The sequence below is a fragment of the Delphinapterus leucas genome, chromosome 7, assembly GCF_059928025.1.
Source record: "Delphinapterus leucas isolate spDelLeu-1000000601 "Yukka" chromosome 7, BTC_Dleu_Yukka2, whole genome shotgun sequence".
In the NCBI taxonomy this organism is placed as follows: Eukaryota; Metazoa; Chordata; class Mammalia; order Artiodactyla; family Monodontidae; genus Delphinapterus; species Delphinapterus leucas.
In genome coordinates this window covers 79,481,885-79,501,015 of record NC_143135.1, presented here as the reverse complement: position 1 = coordinate 79,501,015, position 19,131 = coordinate 79,481,885, and the positions used below count along the sequence as shown (strand labels likewise).

General features: G+C 34.3%; 1 protein-coding gene across 1 annotated transcript in view; it reads right to left on the bottom strand.

Annotated features, from left to right (window-relative positions):
• Positions 1-19,131, bottom strand: part of DYNC2H1 (dynein cytoplasmic 2 heavy chain 1) — a 364,877-nt gene that overhangs the window by 235,633 nt on the left and 110,113 nt on the right. The window contains exons 52-59 of the mRNA XM_022560560.2: positions 18,714-18,856; positions 14,381-14,465; positions 12,444-12,598; positions 10,771-10,908; positions 5,253-5,366; positions 4,496-4,656; positions 3,421-3,544; positions 2,481-2,602 (exon numbers count right to left, since the gene is read on the bottom strand). Coding sequence (XP_022416268.1) covers positions 2,481-2,602; positions 3,421-3,544; positions 4,496-4,656; positions 5,253-5,366; positions 10,771-10,908; positions 12,444-12,598; positions 14,381-14,465; positions 18,714-18,856 — 1,042 coding nt within the window. The remainder of the gene's footprint in view (positions 1-2,480; positions 2,603-3,420; positions 3,545-4,495; positions 4,657-5,252; positions 5,367-10,770; positions 10,909-12,443; positions 12,599-14,380; positions 14,466-18,713; positions 18,857-19,131) is intronic.

Sequence of the window (19,131 nt, the reverse complement as noted above, 5' to 3'; positions counted from 1 at the left end):
CAATATTTCTTTTAGGGTAGGTTTAGTATTGCTGGATTCTTTTAGTTTTTGCTTCTCTGAAAAATTCTTTAGCTCTCCTTCTATTCCAAATGATAATCTTGCTAGGAACAGCATCCTAGGTTGCAGGCTTTGCCCTTCAACACTTTGAATATATCATGCCATCCCTACTAGCCTGTAAAGTTTCTGCAGAGAAATCAGCTGATAGCCTTTTGGTGGTTCCCCTGTAACTAAATCTTTGTTTTTCTCTTGCTGCCTTTAGAATCCTCTCTTTAACTTTTGCCATTTTAATTAATATATGATTTAGTGTGGGTCTGTTTGGGTTCATCTTGTTTGGGACTCTCTGTGCTTACTGTACCTGGGTATCTGTTTACTCCTTTAGGTTTGAGAAGTCTTCAGCCATATTTTCTTCAAATACATTTTCAACCCCCTTCTCTCATCTCCTTCTGAAACCCCTGTCATGCATAGGTTGGCATGTTTTATATTATCCCATAGATCTGATATGTTGATTTCATTTTTTTTTTCATTTGTCTTTCTGTCTGCTGTTCTGATTGGGTGATTTCCATTATTCTATCTCCAGATCACTTATTTATTCTTTTGTGTCATTTAGTCTGCTATTCATTGCTTCTAGATTGGTTTTATCTTGGGAATTGAATTGTCTATTTTTGATTGGCTCCTCTTTATAGTTTCTAGGTCCTTGTTACAGTGATCTGTGTTTCTATCGATAATCTTTCTTAATTCAGTTAGCATTTTTATTACCTCCTCTTTGAATTCAGGGTCTAGTAGACTGCTGCATGGTCTGTTTCATTATTTGTTCTTACAGGGGATTTATCTTGTTCTTTTAATTGGAAGTAGTTCCTCTCCCTTTTCATTTTACTTAACTTTCTTTGTCTCTATGAATTTAGCAGAAACAGTTATCTGCTGTGGTCTTGAAGGGGTGTTTTTATGTGGGAACATCACTGTGTAGACTGTGTGAATCCAATATTTTTGGTGTGAGGGCTGGTTTCAGTTGGACGCCAGCCACATCATTCTTCAGGGTGTGTGGGCTATTATCCCCTTGATAGGTGGTATGGCTGGTGTTGTAGCATCTAGAGCCTGTACAAGATGTGAGGTGGGACTTTTTCTCTGCTCCATGGCTGTCAATGCCCTGTCAGGGGTGAGGTCTGCTCCCCAGTTGTTGGAGTAGAAGCCCTGATGGTCAGGCTCAATCAGTTTCCACTGTCCATGAGTTCAAGCCCTGCCCAAAAGGAGGTGATTGCTGAAGCAAGTAAGGCCCATGCAGTCACAGAGGACCTATGCATCACCTGTGTAGGCATTCACGTTTCTGCTCAGAAGCAGCCCAAGGTTGAATCCCTTTCTCTGCTGTGTTCATCTGAGATCTAGTGCCAGGCTATGGTCTGAAGTAGGCTGGGGCTGAGGGCTGGGGCATTGTGGCTGCAGGAATTGAAGTGACTGCACTGCCACCAGAGATCTGGGCTGCCTCTGTGGCAGTGTTCTCACAGGACCTGTCTGCCCCAGATCTACTGCTAAGCTGTGGTATGGAGTGAGTGGAGCCAGAGCCAGGGTGCTCTCACTGGGAGATGAAAGGCTCTGTACTCCTGAGCATGCTGATGACAACTGCTACCGTCCCACCTGGACCACACCCCAGTCCCTTGGGCTGTGTCTCTCTCAAGGCCTGTCTGCCTGAGCTTCAGTGCTTAGTCACTGGGCATTTCTGTGGCACTGCTCATGTGCACACTGACAATGGCCTCCATGGCTCCACCGGATCATACCCCAGCCTCCCCAGTCTGTTTCTCCATAGCTAGACCGAGTCTGTGTGCAAATCTTGCATCAGGGATGCAGTGAGTGGGCCTGGGTTGTTTGCCCATTCGGATTGGGAAGTGGTAAGGCAGCACCCACTAATGCAAAACTCTCTCTACCCTGATTGTTAGCAAGCCAGCATGCGAGCACTCCTCACAAGTAGAGTCTAGGCTTTTCCAGCCCTTCTGTCTGTCTCAGTAGATTTCCCAGCAGGCAAGGGGGACTGTCTCTTCCACGCAGGAGCCCAGGACTGGTATGCCCAGTGTGTGGCTCAACCTCCTCGCTCTTCAAGTCAAGGGTCCACCCATATAGAACTTTTCTTTCTTACAGATCCTTCCTAGGGGCTCAGTTCCTGACCAAATGCCTTTTTTTTCTGTCCTACCCAATTATGTAGAGATCTTTCTTGCAGCTTTAATTGTACAGTTCTTCTGCCAGTTTCTAGTCAGTTTCCCATGATAATTGTTCCACATGTAGATGTATTTTTGATGTGTTTGTGAGGTGAGGTGAGCTCCACATCCTCCACTCCATCATCTTGATCTACATTCTTGATTTGTATTTAAATGACTCAGTGTTGTCAGCTGCCTTTTTAGATACAGACAAGAAACAAATCCTAATAATATAACTAGGTCATCAGATTGATGAAAATAAAGGTTAGAACTATTTATATTTTATGTTTCACTTACGATTCTAATCCTGCCTGTTCAGTTTCCAAAGGCTGAATTCGTTCCAAGACATGGGAGTACTGGACATTGGCTTTAACCCAGGCAGCTAAAGGAGCAGCTGCGGTACTGGCACGCTTGGCATTCTGAAAAATACATCAGAAATTATTCCGCATCCTAACTTAATTTCAAATAAAGGCAAAGTTAATTCTAGTGTATTTTCTTTAAGCATTTGTTTAATAACTTATCCCGAATAATGAAGTTTTTGGTTTATAGCAAAAATAAAGTGAATTGCTATTTTGATTAAGTGAAAAATACATACACTATTTTTTCTTAAGAATAAATCTTTTTGAACCACATACAATCTTTAATATAATGACATTTTATTGACAAAAGTAATTATTAGCCACGTTTAAAATAAATACATGTGCCGTCCACAACGATGTTCAAGCACCAATTCTTTCTCTTCAATATACAAGATAGATCTTTATTAGATAAAAGCAATTTTCAAACAATTGCTATTGGTGTCAAAGAAGAAGTACATGACATTTTGAATAAAGGATATAAAAAAGACCAGAATCATGGAATTTAAACTGTTCGCTGAAATTATATTTAAGTATCCCAAGAGAGATATCTGTTATTATATGACAAGTATGCTAGAAGAAATAAAAGCATACAGGCAAGTTGGAAGTTATGACTAGTTAGGAACTTACCGCTGACAGCAGATCATAAGATTCAAAAACCACTTAAGATAATAAACCTTCCCCCAACCCTCTAGATTCTACAATAGTTTACCTAATTCTTCTGGTAAATGCTTCCCAGCTATAATACTTACAACTTATTATAATGAACTTTTAGTTTTTAGGTAAACTAAACAATCAATAATGATAAATCATCATATTTTGACAAGGAGAATATTATATAGTATGGAAAGGGAATTTATGGCACAACTGTTAAAAATTACCTTTGGATCAAAAGATCCTTTATTTTTAAAAAGAAGTTCTTCAACACTCTCTCTTATTTCCTTCGGAATATTTCGTGCATCAAAGGTTGCTATGTCTTCTCTCACACCTCTCTTTGCAAGGAAACTGAAATTAAAGCATAGTACTTCAAATAAGGCTAAATAAAGTTTGCTATTTTTAACAAAAATATCAATTTAACAAAGTGGTGTATACAATACTTTTAATCTATTAGTTAACCAAAAAATAGGGTACTTTTAAAGTACTTAAGCTTCTAAAGTACCATTCGTCATTTTTTGTAGACGAGGATCTCCAGAAAGATGCACAACAGTTTTTCTAATATTCTGTGAATACACTGAAGCAATAAAATGAAGGAATTATAATCTTGAACTCTACCCAAATCCCTTTTTGTGAACCCCTGGGTACTAATACATCCTAGGATATGCAAGAAAATATTCTGACTCCTTTATAAGAAAGATTTTAAAGTGCTCCCTCAATCTAAATCTTCTCTCCCATTTCAGATAGAGAAAGAACTCTACTATCAACCTAAGTCCTAAAATGGAATTGGACAACAGCACAAACCACAATACCATTGTTATACTGTGAAACCTAAAGCTGCATAATTGCATATTGAGTTAATAATCAGCCTTTTCTCTTCTAGTTTACATCACTCATATAATTTATGGGGCTCTCGCCTGCTCCCTGTGTCTCTCTGTCTCTGCCAAGAATCCAAGATTCTTTTTGAGAATAGTGACTATATTTACTTCATCAGTAAATCACAGTAAACACAATGCTCTATACTGTGTGAGGACCAAATAAATATTTGTTTATTAAGATGTTCTTAAAGACTTTAAGGCATTCCTGTTTTCCTTTGACACTTTTAACAATCACAGAGAAAGGAAAATATAGATCTTGATATATGATTACATAGACCATCTTGAAATATCAGGGGAAAGTGTGTAACCAGGTAGGTACTTAGATGAAATTCAGTTTGAGAAGCAATATAAGAAATATTTAAAAATACGAAAGAATGTATAATTCATTGGTGAAATAACATTTTTCACAAATTCAAAAACCTACCTTTTCATGCTCACCCAAGATGTATCAAAGATACCCATTATTCTTAAAACTCCTTCAAGAATGTCCCTGATTACATCAGGTGGCATACGCAGTGAACGAATTTCTGAAAGAGATTCTGGCTTAATGTTTCCAACTGCTAGTTTAGCTTCATTGACTAGAGGCTAGAACACGAAAAGGGCATTTTTACTTTCAAAAAATATATATGAAAAAAATCACTAACTCTTTACAAATAATGTTTTATTGTCATTTTATTAAAAATGACTCTAGTTATTAATATCCGTTCTCTTCAAATATCAAAATGCCCTGAAACACACAAAGTACAAAATGTTCAAATTGAGAAAGTAAGAGTTTCTTCTCACCATAACTACAACAGTCTAATTTGGAAAATCTAATTTGTTTTGAGACAATTTGCCATTTTCAAGAGGCTCTTTATATGCTAAGACTTGTTTGCTTATTTAATCAAGTCTCAAGAAAAAAAGCCTAAGAGTTTATCTTAATTTATCTACAAAATATTTTTTCCTCTACAGTCAAAACAACATGGTTCACACAAAACAAAGATTATTTTTAACAACCATCAGTTAATTTGCTTACTCCTCCTAGCAGATTTTCCTTCCCGCTTCTCTTTTATAAATAGTATTGAGTGAAAGCCACATTGATAACACTATTAGAAAGTGACTTATGCTTTAAAGTCCTATGTAAAGTTGGTAATCAAAAAAGTAAATGGCTCTTACACTGTTTCCTTTTTTTTTAAACTTACCCGTACTTCTTTTAATTCATCATCAATTTTGTTTTTCCTTTCTTCAATTTTAATGACTTCTTCTGCTATTCTGTGTTTTAGTCTTTCAAGTTCTGTCTTTTGTTCACTAGCATCCTACAGGAATATTTAAATAGCATTCCAATCAATTTTAATGCACTCAACATTTAAAAGCATGATACCAAAAATGTTATTTTAAAATAGCACTTTCTATTAAATGCTTTTCTAATATTAATTGGCATAAGAGTTTCTAAAATGCCTAGGAAACTGATGATATAAATTACTCTATGTTTACTATTAAGAAGTATGCTTTATTTATTTTTTTCTGAATAGCAAAGTAATAAATGCTTACTATTTAAAAATCAAACATGTCTGAAATGCATAATTTAGAAAATGATCATAATAATATACATTTAACACTTGCAACAACCCTGAGATAAATATTATTATGCTTATTTCATAAATAAGAAAACTGAAAATAGAAGTCTTCTATAATTCTAATAGTAGAATACTAATAATTCTTAGAGACAATCTATAGTATATTAGAAGTTTGTTTCTAGACTTTATTTTAGACAAAAATTAATTGAGGGCTTCCCTGGTGGCGCAGTGGTTGAGAATCTGCCTGCTAGCGCAGGGGACACAGGTTCGAGCCCTGGTCTGGGAAGATCCCACATGCCGTGGAGCAACAGGGCCCGTGAGCCACAACTACTGAGCCTGCACGTCTGGAGCCTGTGCTCCACAACAAGAGAGGCCGCGATAGTGAGAGGCCCACGCACCGCGATGAAGAGTGGCCCCCGTTTGCCGCAACTAGAGAAAGCCCTCGCACAGAAATGAAGACCCAACACAGCCATAAATAAATAAATAAATAAATAAATAAATAAATAAAAAGCCAAGCATTTAAAAAAAAGAGCAGGCTTTAAAAAAAAAAATTAATTGAAATCATGACACAATAATATGGCAAATATATGAACAAAAATTAGTAAAGATTCAAAGAACACTAAATGATATATTAACACATGACCTCTTTGCTCATGAATACAAAAATCAAGGGTCTCACATATATAAAAATGGATGAACATTATGAATGTTTGTGTTTGACTTATTTATTTATTATACTATAAAAAAAACCAAGGGAAAAAATTTGTCAAGAAACCTTCCAAGAATCCTAACAAGAGTGATTCTCAACCATATTATAATCATTCAAGGAGTTTAAAAACTAATGCTTGGCATCCTCTCTAGACTTATAGTGGTAATCATGTCACATTATATACATATACAGAATCATTGTACACCTGAAACTAATATAGTGCTATGAGTCAATTATATCTCAATTAAATCAAAAAAAAAGAAGAGACCAGAGAGTTTTCTTCTCTCTCTCTCTCCCTTCCTGAACTTGAAGAAATAAATTTCTGTTGTTTAAACCAACAACAAGAACAATACTAACGCCTTGTGTCCTATTGCCAATACATTGATTCTTCAGGTACCTGACACGTGAGCGCAATTGATATCTTCTATGTTCCACAAGCATTTCTACCTGTGTATCTCTGCTACCACTCCTCAACAGGGAAAGTTCTTTTCTCCATCTCCACAATATCAAAATCACCCTTACAGGCCCAACTCACATGCTTCGTGTTTCATTAACCTATTCCAATTGTAAGTTATATCTATTCTGAGTGACTACAGCATTTAGTGTGTTCTTTCCTTATGTCACAAACCTAGAGTTGCTAGCTTTAAAAGTTGTATGGTTTGGTATTTAAGCTGTCTCTCCCTACCATACTTACGTATAAAATAACAAACAGAAATGTCTCCAATTTATAATTGAGCAAAATTATTAACTTATAATACAAGATGCAGAGTTATTCTTCTGGGTCTCTACTAAGTAATACAATTAGCTACAGTCTTAGAAATACCTCTTCCCAGAACAGTCCAGAGAAAAGAATAGCATAGTACTCAATGTATCTTAATAATATTCACTAGTTTGAAGGTACATAGGCACACGGAGTGCTGAATATTTTCCTTTTGTAAATATATAGTTATCAATGATATTATTCTTTATGAAGCTTTTACTTTTTTCAAATTACTCTTTAAAGGTAAGAAATTTAAAGGTGTTCCAATCGCAGCAACAGAAGCTAGGAGAATACGGAACGATGCCTTCAATTTCCTGAAGGGAAAAAAAAGTATTTGATAGATATTCTTAACAATAAAAATGACTAGCTGCTTCAGATAAATATTTATATTACTTGGGTTCTAAAATTCCTTGATAAAAAAATTATGCTAAAGTTTTACAGTATGAAAATTAAATTTATTATCTGATCTATTACTTCCAGGTCAGGCAGTCCATAAATTTATCTTGTAAACACTGAATGTGTATATAATCATCAATTATCTGCAAATGTTATTGCTTTTAAGATTTTCCATCTGCCAAGGAATTTATTTTGACATGCCAGGTGAAATCTTTTGCTTATGCCATTAAAATCAGTCCAGATACTTCTTTTGCTTATGCCATTCAAATCAGTCCAGATCTTCTCCTCTTGAGAAGTTCACGATAAACAAACCTCCCTTCCACGCTCAGATTTTCAATGAAGATGACCAAACATGAAAAGAAAGCTTTTTTTGTGAATAACTAAGAATTATTCTTTAACTGAGAATAAAGCAATCATGTAAGAAAAATAATAATAAAACATATTCAGAAGAAAAAAAATATTCAGGAAAAATAAAACTTCATAAAATATCCTCTGAGAGCTAGTTGGAGATACTGCAACAATGAGACAACAACAAATAAGGACACTACTGCCAAAAGGAAACATCTAGAGATTTTTTTAAATCTCCTGAGAAATAATTTAACAGAAATGAAAAACTCAATAGGAGGGTTAAAAAATAAAGTTGAAGAAATTTTGAAGAAAGTAGAGCACATAGAGAAGAAAAAAAGTGATAAAATATTAAGAAAATTAGAGAACCAGACCAGTAAGCCCAAAGCCCAAATAATAAGAAGAATTCTAAAAAGCAAGAACAGAGAAATAAAGGAAAAGGATTTATCAATAGAATAATTTAAGGAGATTTCCCAGAACTGAAGGAGATAAATTTTCAGGTAGAAAGAACCCACACTGGACACCGTGGATGAAAATAAACCTAAGCCAAAGCAAATCGCCACATCTTTCAGAAAAATGGAAACAAAGATCTAAAATAGATTCCAAGAGAGAAAATAAAAAACAACAAGTCACCCCAAAACAGATCAGGAATTAAAATAGCTTTGAGTGTTTCAATCACAACAATGGAATCTAGGAGAAAATGGAACAATGCCTTCAAAATCCAGAATACTATTCCCAGCACACAACCAACCAACCAACCAAGGACAGAGAAGAATGTTCATATATGTGAGATCTCAAAATTTATCGCCCATGTATCCTTTCTCACAAAGCTTTTGGGGATAGGCTCCACAGAAACGAAGGCGTAAACCAAGATGATAAAGAATGATCTCAGGACAGCAGCTGTAACCAGGCAAAAAATGAAAAAAGCCAGAAGACTCTAGGAGAGAATGCTGCAGGTGGCTGATGAAAATTAAAAAATAGCTGAGGACTTGTGAAGTCTTCACAGAATATTTAGAACACATTTTTAAATACGCAGTTTATGGAGTCATACCACTCCCCTTCCCAACTATCAGAAGTTTGGAAAAAAGGTTACTCTTCTGAGAAACTAAGTCAAAGAAGCTCTGGATTTGTAATTACCAGGCTAAGCACTACAAAGCTAAGGGCTAGAATGAGGTCTCATACTAAAAAATAAGGGGATTACATTTCCTTGCTGATTAATGATGTTGAGCATCTATCTTTTCATATATTTACTGGCCCCTTTATAAGTCTTTTTTCATGAAGGGCAGGTTCAAATCTTTTGCCTATTTTTAAATTGTATTGTTAGTTTTATTAGTATTGAGTTGTAATCACTTCTATACATGCTGGATACAAGTCTTTTATCAAATACACGTTTGTAAATATTTTCTCCCAGTCTGTGACTTGCCTTTCATTTTCTTTGGAATTTATTTCAAAGAGCACAGGTTTTAATTTTGATAAGATCCTATTTATCATTTATTTTCTTCTTCTATTTTGGTATCATATCTAAGAAAGCTCTGCCTCACCCAACATCATAAAGATTTTCTCTCATATCTTCTTCTAAAGTTTTATAATTTTATGCTCTACATTTAGGTCTATGATCCATGTCGAGTTACTTTTCATATAAGTTGTAAGGTAAAGGCTTGAGGTTTTTTTTTCCTCTCTTCATGGATCTCCAAATATTCCAGTACCACTTTTTAAAAAGATCACCCTTTCCCCATTTAAACAGTATTTTTGTATACAATTAATTGACCATGTATGCATGAGTCTGTTTCTGGATGCCACAGTGTTCCGACAGTCGCTATGCCTATCATTACACCAATATTACCCTACCTTGACTACTGCAGCTTTATAGTAAGTCTTTATATCATAAGCCCTCCAACTTTGTTATTTTTAAGACTTTTTTATGCTATTTACTTTTACTGAGATATATACACTAGTCTGATAAACACTGAAGTTAATTTAAATAAAAGAGGCATTGGACTTCAAGTAAGGTTAATAGTCACCCACATTGAGATGGGGAAACATATTTAAGACAAATCAGGGAGGTAAAACTAACAGAATTTAATGATTCATTGGAGTCATGAATTGAGGGAACAGAAATCTAACATAATTTATAAATTCTGTCTTGAATAATTAGCTATAGTGTAGTACCATAAACTGAGGAAAGGAATACAGAAAAGGAAATTATAAGTTCAGTTTTTAATCTGTTTTGAATTGTGAGACTTTCAAGAAGACATGTCTAACAGATAATCAGCTACTTGAGTCTGAAGTTCAGAGGAAGGATAGGGCTGAAGGATAAAAAAGATGGATTTGGTGGTAATCAGTATGTAATCAGTACTAAAAAGCAAGGTAATGGACAGGAGCATACTGAGAGGGTGTGCAAATGTAAAAGAATACCCAAGCAAGAAAGAACAGAGAGAAATCTCCCTTGAGAGGGTTCAACAAAAGAAAGGCAATGTTAAAAGAGGATATAAACAAAATATTAAAAATATCATGAAAGTATAAATAGAATGAATAAAGATTTATTTTGTAAATCTTGAGAATATTTAAAACAGGGAAAACCCCTGAAGCCTAAAAGAGATATTAAGAAAAATAAAAGGAAATATTAACTAACAGAGGGTAAACAAAATCAGTTACAGACAAATCTATGCCAATTAAAATGTTTATATTTTTATATTATAGATAAATTAGTGTATGAACAATTGAGGATAATATAGTTTTGATTTCAAACAATATGGGAAAATAACACACTCTTCCACAAAAGTTCAAGTACACAACGCTATCAGTCTACTCAGCACAGACAAGCAATATTTTTTAAATCCACATAAGTAAAAATGTTATTTTCACACTGACTGACAATCAGGCATAAATGACCTTTCTAACGTTTGCATCGCTGAGCTTACTCTAAACATTACCTGCATTGATACTGTGATCTCTTGAAGAGCAGAATCTGCTTCATCTTGCTTAGTTTTAAGTAATACACTTTGTTCTCCGGCTTTTCTGTTCAGTTCATCCACGAGAGCTTTAGCTTCATTTAGTTTAGATACACCAGCCTACATTAATAAAATGTTGATTGACAATATTAAAAGAAAAGGAATTTTATATACATACAGTAAACAAAGTCTATAAGAAAGAATCAAGCATAAATGTAAATGTGTACATATACTACATTTGCAAGTGGACTTAGGTATTTTCATCTTGCTGATTATAATGATTTATTCAACTGTGTACTCATTAAGATGTAGTAAAAGAATCCACAGAGGCTTTAGAGAAAGATAGATTTTAAAGCATCACAGTAAAGCTGAACAGGTCAACATATATTAGATATTAGATAGCTTAAATAGTAGGGTTTTTACTCACTGAATTAGACAGGAAGGAAAATAGAAAAGAAAAACTATTCTGTAAACCTTTCCCATTTTTCAGTCTCATTGGTTGGGCAGAAGGACTCAGGGGCCACTCTTTTTATATTGGACGTGACTTGGTTTGTCTGTCCACTACCCAACTATTTTATAAGAGACTGCCTTACAAATGGGTCTGGTAAGCAATCACTCAAAATACTTCAGCTATTCTTTGGGTGGTTGTTTGACCCTGGCTATTATAACACGCCTGGCCATTATAACACCCCATTCCACGGCCCATGGATAATCCAAGGAATAAACATGAAAAGTATTCCCTCTTCTTTAATATGATTGGGTTTTTGTCACATAACAAATCAGAAGATTTGGAAAGATAGTAATGGCAAAAAAAAGGAATGTAAATAGTATTTACTGAGCACCCAGCACAGAGGACAGGCATCATGCTGGTTCTTTACATTTGAATTTTATCTAATGTACTCAACACATTCACCCAATTAAGCTGCAACTCAGTGAGTTTAAGTGATTTACCTGAAACACCATAGAGAACTAAATCAGGAAATTACCCCTCCAAAGCATGTAGAGTTAGTGGCTTAATATAAATGAAAGTGAATCATTAGAAAGGAGAATAAAGATAACTCTGCCAATTAATGTTCCTAGTTTACGACCCTCACAAAGAGAAGCAAGAACTTGGCAGAGGAAATGCTCTCTGACAGAATCTGAAGCTGACATTCTAATACCATGCTTAAGTTTAAGCTCTGCAGTTAGAGAAATACAAAAAGAAAACTGTTCAGAACGTACCAAGTCAAGTGACATGGATAAGAATATGTTTATAAAATATAATTTTAAGAATATATTTATAAAATATAATTATAAATATAATTTAAAGTTTATTATAAAGCATAATATTGGATATTACGTGTTAATTAATAATAGGCATTTCTGATTTCTAAAATGCATTCATATGAAAAAGACATTTAAAGACAGCACCATAAACTATCAAAAACACATAAATACCATGCAGTGAAGAAATAATTATTCAAACAAAAAAAAAAATTACAAAACCATTACTATAATCTAGTGGGCTATAAAGACAGGTAAGTGAGACAGTTTTCCAAGACATTTAATACAGTACAATATTTATTTATATTAAATATGGCAACATGGCATTGTGATTTACATAATCCTTGTCCCCTATGTATAGATAAAATAATTTAAGATTACCAATATTGTACCTGCAAATGACTTTGTCTTTTTAATAATTCCTTTCTCTTGCTGCTACTAATGGCAGAATACACACGTAAAAAGGTCATATATCGGCTTGGTGTAGCACCATATGCTTTACAAGACTCGTGGATTAATAAAAATGATTTTAGAAAATCAGGATCAACTAGAAAGAGAAAAAAATGACTTAATATATGTACGATCCATTAAGAATTAGAGAAAATGAACTTAACTATATTTATTCTTGCCAGATACTTCTACGCAATGAAATTATAAATATGAGATAACATCTTTGCCTTAAAGGTGCACAGGCATTCCTATCCATTCACAACTTCCATTTTTCGTATTAATTTTGTATTATTAATTCATTGGTCTCTATCCTTCCACTGTAATATATTTCCCCTGACAATTTTTATTACTGCAAGAAAGATAAATCTATAGCTTGTCATAACATATAAATTAACTGGAACTACATAACATGTAATCCGAAAGTAAGCTCACTAAAAGCTACTTGAATGGAAAAGAGATACCGAACCAAGTAACACCTATCCACTCTTATTTACACAGGGAGAAACAGGACTTCAAAAGCCAAAAAATTAAGAACAAGCTCCCATTAGATCCAATATATACATGACCAAACATACCATCTCCCTCTCATGGTCTCAACCTATTTCCCTCTGTATTCCCTACCTCAGTGAATAAAATCAACTTCTAATGAATTTTCCAAGCAGAACCCTGAGAAATATTCTTGCATCCTTCTTCTTCCTTGCATTCAACCGCCATTACATAACCAAGTCCTCTTTAGATTACCTCCTAATATCTCCCCAAGTCCATTCCTTCCTCTTAGATTAGAAGGCAATAGCCTTCTATACTGGTCTACAGTACCTCTGGTTTCTCTGTACACTAATCTATTTTTCATAACTGAAGAAAGGGGTAGACACAGAGACTTACGTTTCTAAAACAAGCCTCTGGTTACATCTCTACCAAAAATCTCTCTATTCCAAATCACCCACAAGTCAGAATCCAAATTCCTTCTTTAGCATGACATGGAAGGCTCTTCCTTACCCAACCCTGTCTACCTTTTTCTCTTCATCTAGTACTCTACTATTTATTATATCCTATGTCTTAGCCCTTCAGGGTATTTATAGTTCCATAAAAATGCCTATTTTATTTCTTCAAGCCTTTTCCATGCTAGTCACTCTAACCAGAATGACCTTCCCCAAACTGCCTGTCTGGGCAAAGTGCATTTCCTTTAGTATCTGCTAGGTAGAGGCTTTACTTTCCAATGTACTTCATATAAACTTCTACCATCACTTATCCTGCTATGGCAAAATTTTATTTTTATATATTACATATTTCTTGCTACCACTAGATTATCCTAAGTCTTCTCCAGTATCCAGTCCAGTACCTAATATAAAACAAGTTCAATAAATATTTAATAATTAGATGGTTAGATTAAATAAATGAATAAATATGCTATGGTATAAAAGAAAAAGACCACAGTCAAAGTTAATGTGGAAATGGAGAAAATAATGAGAACATTATAGTTAAGAAAATATTATGTCCATACTCAAAGAATCATAACACAGTTTTGCATATGAATTGAGTGCTTTGACATACCTAAGTGATAAGCTAATATGAAAAGTTTAGGCTATTAGCCCAAAACCCTATATAAGTAAGTCCTTTAGATCATTTGGGTCAAAAATGTAAATTTCTAATGTCTTAATTTTAAACAACAGATATGCTGTTAGGTCCTATATGAAATGACATAAACATTAGTTTTAAAAAAAGAGGGCTTTAAAGTTTAGTTTGCATCAAAAAACCTAACTTAGTTTAGCATTATTCCAGTTCATAATCATCATGAATCTTTAATGGATCTATAACATTAGAAATCAGGAATTATTTCATCAATAAAAATCAGATAAAGTCAATTTCATCAAAATACTACCTGAGTTTTTTTTCTTTTCTTCTTTTCTTTTTTTGTCGCTATATTTTTCTTCACCACCTGTTTCACTGAATAACATTTCAGGTATCTAAAATAGGAAGAGCATTTCTTTAAACCTCAATTCAGTAGGAAAAAAGTTTAAGTAAATCCAATATCAGAAGTTAAAAAACCTTTAACACACACACACACCAAAAAAAGAAAAAAAGAAACAGTCTCAATTGGACTTTTCTTCTAGGATTCTTTAGAGGACATTATTTCCTAGTCAAGATTTTGACACATATCAACCATTAATGTATTGCAAATTAATAGCACATAGAAAAGCTTCAACATCTCGCTTGAAAACTGATTAGAGTTTTTGAAATGAAGAAAATCACATTTTTGATTGAATTAGAAAATAATCCCAGATGCAATTTAAAGTAGTAAAATAATAAAATAAATGTTTTATTTGGCATCAAACTAATAAAATGCCTTCATGGCATAAAGGAATAGGAAGAAAGCTTAGCTTTCTTAAATAAGAAATAACTAAAACTAAACAAAAATAATTTCATAATTGATAATTAACATAACTGCCATCAACATAATTGATAATTCTAAAAACTATCTATTGTCTATAGCTAGGTTTTTGCCCCTATCACAAATAAGAAAATAAAGTTTCATGAACAGATATCATCATTATTAAAGAAAATATTATAATCTTATAAGAATACTATTTTAAAATATACAAAAAAAATTCTTTAACTCTATTTCTGGGAAAAAGAAAATAAATAAGTAGAACTCTGAAATTTTAAAATTAAGCCAAAACCTTCAACTTCTTTCATCTGATACAGTTAACATTCCTAACAAGAGGAAGTACAAGTGATCTAGGTAATTAGGTCAAAAAATCATTTTCTAAATTTCTCAGACTGAATAAACCATTAAGCCAAAAGATTCCTTAACTAATGGAAAGTTTGAAAGTGCCATGGTTCTTGAGCCAAAGAACATTTATTTTTTCAAATACCTTCACTGACTTCTGAAAAAACACTTAAGCAACTGTGAGAATATTTTAAATATACACTTTTAAATCAATGTAAATTTGTTTCTTTGGAAACTTACTTTCTTTAAAATTTTATCCCTTATATTAGTTAGCGGGATTGTGGTAATCATTTCACAACATAAAAATATACAAAACAACATGTTGTATACCTTAAATATATATAATTTTATGTGTCAATTATACCTCAGTAAAGTTGGGAGGGGTAGGAAACATTCTATCCCTAAACGATATTCTACATTAGCAAAGTTTTCCTGCCTGGATTTATCCACATTCCCCTTTGCCTCCACTCTCCCTCCTTGGGGATAAAAATGGCACTTTCTAAAAAGAATTGAATAAGTATATTAACCCTATTAATTCCTATTAATACCCTGACCTCTCGATTCCTTGAATTCTTCTCCTTCTGTTTTCTATCACCTTTCTCCCGGCCACTCACCCCCCCTTCAAAGGGTCACACCCTGATACCCTGTCACTAACAGCAACTGCAATCATTTCATAATCTCACTTTCAAACATCCCACTCTTCTACCACTACACTCCTGTCTTCCCAGCTCATTCCATTTGCAATGTCAATCATCCTCAGACTCCACCAAGACCTACAATCTATTAATTTAACAACCTTTATACTGTCATTCACCATCTTCCTACCATAATTTCTCAGCTCCCTTGGCCTTCACTTGCTTTGTCATACTCGAGTAGCAAAGCAAAGCCCCAATCCTGGTTAAATGCAAGTCACCACCTATTGAAGGTCTGCACCTATGAGTGCGCATGTAATTGGAGAAAAAACACACAACTATGCTGATTGGCCTCACTGAACTTTATAATCACTAACCTCATGTGAACCCTTAATGCTACCTAGCTATTATATTCCATTCTCCTAAACCTTTCACTCTTTTCCTCTTCCAAACTACTATTTTGCATATCCTCTAATATCTCTTCAAGACTCCAAAATCTGTTCCCTCAACTTTTCTCTCAACTGATAATCTTACCTCCTATTTCACTGGGAAAATAGAAACATCCAGAAGTGTCCAAAACTTCCCATACCACACTTGCCCACCTACTTGGAACTGTGCCCCTGTACTCTGCTTCCCTTCCTGTTATTAAGGATAATGCTTCCATTCTACAAGCAAAGGCCTATCCTTAATCGTTTCATTTCTGCAATAGACCCATATGCTGTCTACTACCCAAGGATGTTGCTCTAGCAATTTTCCCCTGTCTTTCATGTAACATACATGTTTTGCATCTTTTTTGCATTCCCAACAGTGTATGAAAATGCTACAGTTTGTCTCAACTTAAAATTTTTTTAAAAAAGAAAGAAAACATTTTAACCCCCACTTCCTCCAGTTACTGATCCATTTTTATCTTCTACTTCATAACAAAATTCCTCAAAAGAGGCAACCATATTCACTCTCCACTCTTCTCATTCTTTCTGAAACACATGTCAATATGTTTTTTCTCCACTACTAACTGAAACTGCTTTATCAAAGTCACTAATGAACGCCATGCTGTTAAATGCAACTATCAGTTCCCAGGCCTTGTCTACTTTCATGTGTCACCATTCATCCTTCCTCACTCCTTTGAAATGCTGTCTTCACTTGGCTTCTAGGCTTCACTTGTCTACACGCTCTCCTGCTTTCCTATTTCCCAAGCAGTTCCTTCTCAGTATCCTTTGCTGGTTCCTGTTCTTCATCTCAACTTCTTAATGTTGAAGTGCCCCAGAGTTCGGCCTTTGCATCTCTCCTCTCTTTGCCAACATTCACTTCCTTAGTGATATTTTTTCTCACAGCTTTAAATGCCAGCTATACTCTGATACTTCCCACAATTTTACCTGTATGCCTGACCTTTTCCCCTGTTCTCACATATCCAAATGTCTTCTCAATCTTCCAACTCAGATGTCTAACACCTCATATTTCACACATCTAAAACTGAAAGCCTCATATTCTCCTCCCAAAATGTTCTTCTCAGAGTCTCCCCTCAACTGACAGGTATTCCATCCTTCCAGGTGCTCAAGCTAACAGACTTGGAGGTATCCTTAACTCCTCACTTTCCCTTACACCTTATTACAATTTGTCAACAAATCTTATCGTTTCTACTGCAAAACATACCCAGTATCTACCACTTCTCACCACCTCTACCACTACATCCTGAGAGCAAGCCATCCTCGTCTCTTGCCGAATTACTGCAATAGCTTTATGACTGCTTCCTCCTTGTCTTCTATGGTCTATTTTCAGCTCAGAAGCCAGAGTATTACCATTAAAACATTAGAATAGTTTTGCTCAAAAGCCTCCAAGGGATCCCTTACTTGTTTCCAGGAAAGTCAAAATCCTTATAATAGCGTCCAAAGCCCCACCCTAACCTTTCTCTTACTTCACTGACCTCATCTGCAACTACTCTCCCCTTTATCGCTCTGTTACAAATGAACTGGCTTCTTGCTGATCCTCAGAATCACCAGGCATGCTCTCATCTCAGGTTCTTCACCTAGAAAGCTTTCCCCCCCAAATATCCCCCAAAAGAATGTAAATTCCATGAGGGCAGGGACTGTTGTCTTTTTCTCTGCTATATCCCCAATATATGGAATAGTGGCATGTATTCGGCACCCAATAATTACTAATTCTTAATGAATACCTCTTGTTCATTGGCCTCCACAGACTAGAATAACTTTCCTCTCCTTTACCTACTTACTGAAATCTAACTAAAATATCATCTCAACTCTAAAACCTTGTCTATTATCTCAAATTACACTCCTTCCTCTGAATCATGACAGGCATTAGTCTGCACTTCTACTATACAAAAATAAAGAAATGAATGATTGGGAATATGAGTATCATTCAAAGAGACAATATTGAAAATTATTATTAATTCAAATGAAGCAATATAAAAGGCTTCCAGCTGAGATGGTGCTATGAGTTCACAATTTAAACTCATCCCCCTCTGAACACATATCATAGCAATGACAGATTTTTTAAAAAGCATCTAAATTTTAATTTAAACAATAGCTAATATTATTGCTGTGATATTTTTATCATAAGCTAGCCTATAATAGGCTAAATAATGAAATGTATAAAATTTTTAAAGTACAATAATATCTCTGTGGTCCTTAATTAAGAACATAATCTTCCACCTAAAATTCTATACTCCTATCAAATACAAGAGTATGAAGAAAAGAGTTATTTTCAAACTTATGAGAGATTTTCAGTGCCACAATTAAGGTAATATTATAATAAACACCAAAGGGAAGTTGTGACAATCAATAACTTTAAAAAAAATGTGCTTACTTTTTACTTCCATATTTAAACATTAAACTTACTTTCTTCATACTGCTATCTGACCAACCCTCCATCCACAACACCTGGCATTTCTTATGCAAAGCAGGATTACTCTCACAGTTTATTATGAAGTTTAAATTTGCAGAATCCATTATCAAGACAATATGCAAGTTTTGTTGAATTCCTAAAAAATAAGAAAATTATACTCTTGGAATATTACAATAATAATAATTGAAGAAACCTATATATGGTCTGGTTTTATGAAATTAAAATGTTTTGAAATGGGATGGTAGGAGCTGTTTATAAAAAGAACAAGCTATGAAACAGTATTACAGTATAATTTTTATTTTGGTTAAAAAATACGTGTGTGTGTGTGTGTGTGTGTGTGTGTGTGTGTATGTGTATGCTAGGATAAAAGATCCAGAAAGGTATGATACTGCTGTTACTTTTCAAACATGA